The sequence below is a fragment of the Strongylocentrotus purpuratus genome, unplaced genomic scaffold (assembly GCF_000002235.5).
Source record: "Strongylocentrotus purpuratus isolate Spur 01 unplaced genomic scaffold, Spur_5.0 spur5_scaffold_20, whole genome shotgun sequence".
NCBI lineage: Eukaryota > Metazoa > Echinodermata > Echinoidea > Camarodonta > Strongylocentrotidae > Strongylocentrotus > Strongylocentrotus purpuratus.
Window position 1 is genome coordinate 39,896,361 of NW_022145606.1, and position 8,542 is coordinate 39,904,902.

The 8,542-nt window shown below is 39.7% G+C and overlaps 1 protein-coding gene across 1 annotated transcript; it reads right to left on the reverse strand.

Moving 5' to 3' along the window:
- Positions 1-470: 470 nt before the first annotated feature.
- On the reverse strand, positions 471-4,288 carry LOC105441906. Its single transcript, XM_030993937.1, has 4 exons — positions 4,138-4,288; positions 3,421-3,540; positions 2,431-2,550; positions 471-2,074 (listed from the first exon to the last, which is right to left on the reverse strand). The coding sequence occupies exons 1-4, from the start codon at positions 4,286-4,288 to the stop codon at positions 471-473; spliced, it is 1,995 nt and encodes a 664-aa protein (XP_030849797.1).
- Between the last annotated feature and the right edge of the window lie 4,254 nt (positions 4,289-8,542).

Genomic DNA, 8,542 nt, shown 5'->3' on the forward strand with positions numbered 1-8,542 from the left:
CCTGATCTTATCTCAGAATAGTATCCGTCCAGTAAATGGAAGTCCCTCCCATAATCTGTTACATTAATAAGTAATACATTTATTATCTTCGATGTTAAATAAATAGATCCTTTGTTTTACATAGGCTACATGCTTATATTGGATGTCCCTCGCTCTTTTATCTATTAAAATGAATAGGCCCTAAGGCCTTTTAAAAATAAGTATTTTGTTATTATTTTGTTTCAAATCATGGTTCGTGTTACTGTTATGCAATACCTTGATTGAGACCGTAGTAATAGGCAAACATAGAATAGTGTATCATACTTATTGAGCGTTTTATCATGCAGTATGACTTATCACGATGCACCTAATTATGAATAAGAATACATTTACATAAAAAATACATTATATATTTGACTTACAGTTGCAGCAGAGAATTGGACATTTAAACAATCTTAATGAAATGCTTATTGTAAACATATTTTGTGAAATTAAAATGTGCAAACCTGACGTTTAAGTTGCTTTGGAAGATTTTGCATCCCAACGACGGTGTAGACAGTCGGTGACTTCAGAACAATCCTCTCTGCATTGACACATCTTTGAACCATCGAAGATACATTTTGTTGAGTACCCTTGGTCTCTGATGAACAGTCAAGGAGAATGCGATAACGCTCGCTCTCATCCAAAAAGCTGTTTTTAAGGAGCGCCTTCATTATTCGTATACAGAGGATGTTGTCAGTGCCAGCAGCGAATCGGATAAGATTCTCGTAGTCACATATGTTTGATTTTATCTTGCGCAGTACTCTGTCCAATTTGGAAATCTTTAAATGTAACAGAAAGCGGTTTGTTTGATCAGCGAGGAATTTCCCGGCGGAGTGTTCTTGGGCGAGTTTGTGATAAAACTCAATGGTAGTGGAAGTGGTCTCGTTGGACTGAGGAAGTCGCATGATGTTACCAGTCGTCTTGGATACTATCCCAAGCTCACATGCCATATCAAGGGTTGCGGGAACTTTACGGAAGTCATGAGGCGTGAAGACTAGTTGTTTGGCATCGTCGAGAAGACCAGTAAGGGCAACTTCGCCTAATTGATAAATTACTTCCTTTAACTTTTCTTGTGTGATTTTAACACTTGACTTCGATCGTTCGTTTGCATAGTGCATTAGAAAAACATTCACCTTGTCCAGCAATTCTGTTTGAGTTGTAGTACCACTGTCCAGTAGGCCCTCACTCCATACGTGACAGATCATGAGACAAAATAGGGGTGTCTTGACAAGTTCATCAATAAGTGGTTGCTCATCAAGGTAATTCTTCAGACTTTGTCCCTTAGAAGGATTCGAAGTCGAAGCAAAGAACTTGTTGATGTACTCGCATGAGCTCTCTCGCGAGAATCCTTCGATCCACATCTTTGTGTATACCCTTGGAAGATCATCTTGATCGAAGAAGTTCTCTAGATGAGGGCGTGTTGTTACAAGGACTCGACAATCTGGAAATTCCTCCAAACAGATGACCTTGATAATATTGCTCTCTGAGCTTCGCTGTGAAGAAGAAATACCCGCATATTCATCTAGTCCGTCTAGTATTATGTGGCAGATGCCCTGATTCTTTCTGATGAAACTCTCCAGACCCTCTTTTGTGAGATCATCAACATCACTCAAAAGCTGGGATTTGATGGCTTCTCCGATCGATGAAAGCTGACTTGTGTTTCGGAATTTCACAACAAACAACAGTGGCAGGTGTTCTAATGCTGACCCCCTTTCTCTATTAACCCAGTCATAAGCCATCTTGGCAACAGCCGTGGTCTTCCCTCGTCCAGCCGGGGCCGAAATGAGGATTCGAGCTGGCAGTTTGCCGTTTACTTTCGTTGAAAATATTTCAGCTACAGAATTCTGGAGTATTTCCTTCTTTTTTGTGTCTTTTCCACGAGCGTCCTTCTTCACCATTGTGACAACCGTGTGCATATCTTCGAACTCAGCATAGTCATTGCGATCCCATGGCTTCATTTGAATTTTGCACAGTTGATTCAGGTACTTTTTCTCTAACTTTTCGCGACATTGCTGAACAGTCAAGGATTCCGAGATCTTCTCACTGTAGATATCTGAAACGATACAAGCATAATACAAAATGTCTTATTGCACTCCCGCAATATCAGCCCCTTCCCTTTTCGACTTAATATGGTCCCGTTAGTAATTATTTCTTGTTCGAATGCATCAAGTTTCATTGTTCCTACCGTTTTCCTCTTCCCCGTGAAGTAACGGGCTAGAAATACGCTAAAAGGAAAACTCCAACATTGCTCTGACATGAAGCAGAACAAAAACAGAAATCAGTCTGGCGAAAGTTCAAACGAAATCGGACAAAAAATACAATTAAATAAAGGAAGAGCAAAACAGAAGCAGAAAAAAAATAAGTGAGATAAAAACTGATAAGAAAGAGGCTGTTGACTTTGTATGTTACCTCCTTGATTCGTAGGTTCTGAGTCCGATCTGTCTGATTGGTTGATAGACTGATTTGTAGTATCGTGAACAGCGCCATCTCCTGCTACCATTCCCGTTGTGGCTACCGCTCTCCGGGAAGCTGTACAACAAAAAAACACCAAGTAGACCACGTATTACTTCATCATGTTATAATTCATCATTGCTATAATCTATTTACAAATGCATTTTACATACCTTTATGTAATCGCAATATGCCTTATAATACATAAAACAAATATGAAAAGTATACACATACTCAGGTTTTCGATAGGTAAAAGTGTGTAATATATTGTACAGTGTTGCCAGGCCAGATTCTTCGACAGCTCTTCATTGATTGCAATCAAAATCAAATTTAGAATTTAAAGAGGATTGAGTCTTTAATTTTGAGTATGAATTTTGTTCCGAATCAACCTATTTTACTGTTGCTCAACCTGCGAACAATATATAAAACAAGGTCAATTTGGTTGGGTATACTGCGGACATAATTTAGAGCTGAAAGTTGTACCAAACACTGATGCATGTGTAGAACATATCTAACTTTATATTCATGTTGAAATTCACAACGTGTGGTCAGTTTGTTTATGATGATGTTATTTCATAGCCAAACAAAAATGGGAGTATTAGGTTTACAAACCATGGTCTCCAAAGCAGGGAAAATCACGTTATTCTAATGGTTATATACAGTGACAATTGCGTGATTTGATGCCCGTGTTTGTAAGTGACATAGTGAAATCAACGAATTAAAACACTCACGTAAATTTCAAGCGTTTTAAGAACATTAATCACTTCAAGTCATTCCCTTGATATTAACTTGATTTTCACGTGAATTTGTTTGGGGGTAAGAAAGAAAAGATCAAGAATTGACAGAAGTATACAAATTAAATAAAGGAAGAGGAAGACAGAATCAGAAGCGAGAAAACCAAGTGTAATAAAAACTGATTAGATAGAGACTGTTGACTTTGTATGTTACCTCCTTCATTCGTCTGTACTGAGTCCGATCGGTCTGATTGGTTGATAACCTGATTTGTAGTATCTTGAACAGCGCCATCTCCGGCTACCATTGGCGTGGCGGCTATCACGCTACAGGAAGCTGTGAAAAGAGACCAAGTAGACTACGTATTACTTTATCATTTTATTATTTTTCATTGTTTTGATCTATTTAAATATGCATTTTAAATGCCTTTCTAATTCATGAAACAAACAAGAAAAATATACACATACTCGGTTTGCGATAGATAAAAGGGTAATAAATATTTTGACATTATTCCAAGTCAGTTTCTTTGATAGCTCTTCATGAACTGCAACCAAAGTCAGAATTAGAATTCTAAGAGGATTGAGTTTTTTAATTTTGAGTATGGGTTTTGTTCCGAATCACGCTTGTTTTATACTTCTGCTCAACCTGCTAACAATATAAAGCAAGTGCAATTTGGTTGTGTATACTGCAGACGTAATTTAAAGCTGAAAGTTGTACCAAACACTGCTGCATGTTTAGAAGATATCTAACTTTATATTTATGTTGAAATCACAATGGTGTGATTAGTTCAAGTTTGCATCATCGCAAAATTTACACCGGTAAAATGAATAGGTTATTTTATTATTCTATGTAATTATAAACAAATAGATCATATTAGGAATATCTGAATATTACCCTTTTCATAATGTTTTTTCACAATTAAACAGAGTACACCGACATCTGCTCCGTTCAGGGCATCTTCGAGTTGTTTCCTGGTGACGCCCTTCATCCTTCGATCCCATTGAGATAGTAGTTCTCTCAGAGCCACGGTGGTATCCTCTTTAGCCTTCTGCATGTTCGTAGCAACAGTGTAGCTCACGCCCATCTTATTGCAAAAGGTTATATAATTTCCATATGGAAATTCTTTTGACAGTTCATCGAACAGAGCATCCTTGTCTACCATGATTATTCCTTAGATGTGTTACGATTTATAAAGAAAACGAAACCCTGTGAAAGCAAAACCGAACAATAATGAAGGTAATGTGCAAAAAGTAAAGGAAAAAATATTCATTTGAAACAACAAATTGCCACAGGGTCTGACCCGATAACAAAAACAATTGTATGATTTCTCGAGTAAATCGTGTGCATATGACAAAATGAATAGCCTGTGTTTATAATTAAACATGCGTTTAACTGCTTATTAATAGTAATCTATCATTCCCTCCCAATGGGCTTTACAATATACAATTGGTAATCAATGACAACACCTGTAAAATGATGAGCAGTTAGTGCTCTCTCAAAATACTTCGACATCTGTCATGGAGCGTTGCGATACTTGCAGCAACTGAAAGACCTCACAATGTAGAATCACTGAATTAAATAGGACGAACCCAACGTTGTTGGGTGTGTTAAATCACAAGAAATCTGTACTTCAAGGCCATAACAATAAATCATACCATTCTATGCGTCTAGCAGAATGATTACCTTTTTGAATAGGTGACTCAATGAGCCAATATACATCAAACTCTGAGAGTATTTTTGTTAAAGGTACTATGTCCCATTTGCAGGCCAAACAAAATAATGAAAGGGTTAACTTCCACCTGCATTTATCTTCACACCATCATGCACGTTTACACACGCGATAAAAACCTAATCAACAAAGCCCGCAAAAGCCGTATTTAGCCTACGAAACATTTTCCCTAAAGATCGAATATCCTTCATACCATACTTAACACTTTTCGATACCTGTATACAACCAATCCTTCATAACAATTCCGAAATATGGGGCTTATTGATAAAAGATACGTAAGAATAAGACAGATGCTACAAAACATTCCTACCCGAATCCCTACGATTGACAATTTAAGAAGCTATCATTGATACCAATATATCAACAATGATTAGCGGCTTACCGCCATCCTAGCGGAAACCGACGACCCCCCCCCCCCCCCCCCCTCGCACGAACAGCAATAGCAGATATTGTTTGCTGCTGGCATCACGTGATAAAGCCCTCCGAAAAAGCTTAGTAAAGCAACCTTACCTTGAAAGCAAAATAAACTTACATCAAATATGGCATCCACATTAAATCTTGTTAAAACTTATTAGGATTCTCTCATATCTGGCAGTACCATTGTACATTTACTATCAATATGTTGAAGAAAGCTATACTGAACAAATTACAAGATATATATATATAAGACAATCCACAAAATGAAAATAATACTTAATACTCTTAAAATTTTTGAACATGAAATCTTAAAAACAAATTACGAATTGGAAAACTATTTATTACTCGGTATTGATAAATCACATGAAGCTAAATACACACAAAAAGAATAAGCAATAGTAACTTCATGATTGAGGAAGGTTGGGGACAAAGAAAATATCACTAATATATAGAATATGCCCCATTTGTAAAACTGACATAGAAAATGAAATATAGTTTCTAACAAAATGAACACACTTCAACGAAACAATTTCTAAATATACTCTAAACTTAACAAATAGCACCGGACTTTCAAAACCTAAACGTCGATGAGAAATGCAAACTATTAATTTCCAATGACGAAACCAACATAAACTTAATACAAATATTTGGAATAAATCAACATAATTACTGACAAATAGTTTTTTAACATAAAAATATGCATACCCCTTCCTAACGTTAACAAAATAATCATTGTTTTTTGTTGTTGTTTTATTGTTGATGTTTTTCCCCCTTTTTTTCCTATATGAAGTATTAATTATTACCACATTAATAATTTCGCTAACATTTAGAATTGTAAAAAAACACATTATTGATTATCATCCCATGCTTACTTTCCCCTAAAGGGTTTTGGAATTCGATTTTTTTTGTGCAAGGGAAAGAGAGGGAGAGAACAGAGGGAGGGTGGTGGTAGGGACGGGAGTACTAATTCAGCTTTCATATAATAAAGCCTGGTACTGATGAATTTATCTGTCATGTGACTGCCATGTGACGGTTCCTTATAAAAAGTACCGCAATGTCTTTTGTCATCAACATATTCAATCCTTCAACCACACTACCCAAGTTCTTTTAGTAACTACCACAGCCAACACCATGGCTACCAATGACAATGGTGACCAATTTGTTGCTGGGGCTCAGGGTCGAACTCATGGGTCCTTGTCAGGACCGGCCCTGAGTATCATCTCATCCAACAATAATGGTCTTTCAGGTGCCAAACAAGAACTCTTGGCTGACCTATGCATAACAACCAGCTGTGACATTCTCTGCCTCCAGGAGACTCATCGCGGGCCTACACGGGTTCGCCCTCGTATCCCCGGAATGACCCTCATCGCAGAGAGACCACATGACCAGTACGGAAGCGCAATTTTGCCCGTAATGGTCTTGCTGTGGACAAATCCTCCCTATCAGATGACAATAACATTGAAGTCTTTTCTATTGACCTTATGGGAATCACCATAAGCTCAGTGTACAAGCCACCTCTTGAGCCTTTCGACATGCCCGGCAGAGCTACTGACGATAGGGCTTAAGGTTAATGCAGTCATTACTCCACGAGCAGCACCCTTACGACGTCGCTTCAATCTGAGGAAGGCAAACTGGGAAAAGTTTGCTAAGGACTTTGACTCCTACATCCAAGACCTACCTGCCACCCCCAAAAACTACGACACCTTTGTAGAGTTGATGAAGAAATCCTCAAGGCATAACATCCCCCGAGGCTGTCGCACAAGCTACATTCAAGGCTTGACTGACCTTTTTAAGATGATGTATGAAGACTACATCGAACACTTCCAGATGGACCCTTTTAGTGAGGAGACACTGGAATCTGGAGAACATTTGACCAAGGAAATTGGTGAATCTAGAAGGAGCAAGTGGCAGGAATTCATACAATCCACCGATATGACACATAGCAGCAGGAAAGCATGAAAAACGATCCAGATACTGGGCAACGACTATACAAAGACCCAACCAAGATCTCAAGTCACTGCCAACCAAGTTGCCCACCAACTCCTAGTGAATGGCCGGGGAAACCCTGACCATCACCCCCAGAAGAGCCAGGCTCCCTAAGGTCCCAGACGCTCTAAACTCTCAAAATGCCCCAGGCTTCACTAAACCGTTCACCATAAACGACCTGCTTGCTGCCATCAAAGCAATGAAAAACAATAAAGCTGCCGGACTTGATGACATCCTCTGCGAGCAGATCAAACAACTTAGACCAGGCGCCCTCAACTGGCTCCTCAAATTGTTTAACGAATGTTTGGGCACCAACAACATCCCAAAGCTCTGGAGAAAATCCAAAGTTATTGCCCTGTTGAAGCCTGGCAAAGACGCAGTCAGCCCAAAGAGCTAAAGACCTATCTCCCTACTGTGACATACATATAAGCTGTTCGAGCGGCTTATCCTCAACCGCATCGCCCCATTCGTGGATGAACACCTCATTCCGGAACACGCAAGGTTTAGGCCAGGAAAATCATGCACTGGCCAACTCCTAAACCTCACTCAGTTCATTGAGGACGGGTATGAGAGTAAGCTAATCACCGGAGCTGCTTTCGTTGATCTCTCTGCTGCCTACGACACTGTGAACCACAGAATCCTCACCGGGAAGATCTTTGAGCTGACAAAGAATGTGAGACTGACTGGACTCATCCAGACGTTGCTGTCCAATCGGCGATTTTTTGTGGTCCTCAATGGCAATCGCAGCAGATGGCGCAGGCAGAAAAATGGCCTACCACAAGGAAGTGTGCTCGCACCATTGCCCGTTACCATGTACACGAACGACCAACCGATCCACCCAAACACCAGGAGCTTCCTCTACGCCGATGATCCTTAGTAGTGCCCTGGCCGGACTCATCCCATACTACGCGACCAACCACCTGAGAGCTAACCCTGATAAAACTCAGATAAGTGCATTCCAAGTCAAGAACAGGGATGCCAACCATCAACTTAGGATCAGCTGGTATGGGAAAAGGCTGAAGCACACACCCAACTCAGTCTACCTAGGCATCACACTGGATCGCTCCCTAACCTACAAGAACCACATTGCCAACACAAAGGCAAAAGTTGGAGCCCGCAATAGCATCCTCAAGAAGCTTGCCAACACAAACTGGGGGGCTGATGCCAGAACAATCCGGACGACAGCCCTCGTGCTTTGCTTCTCTG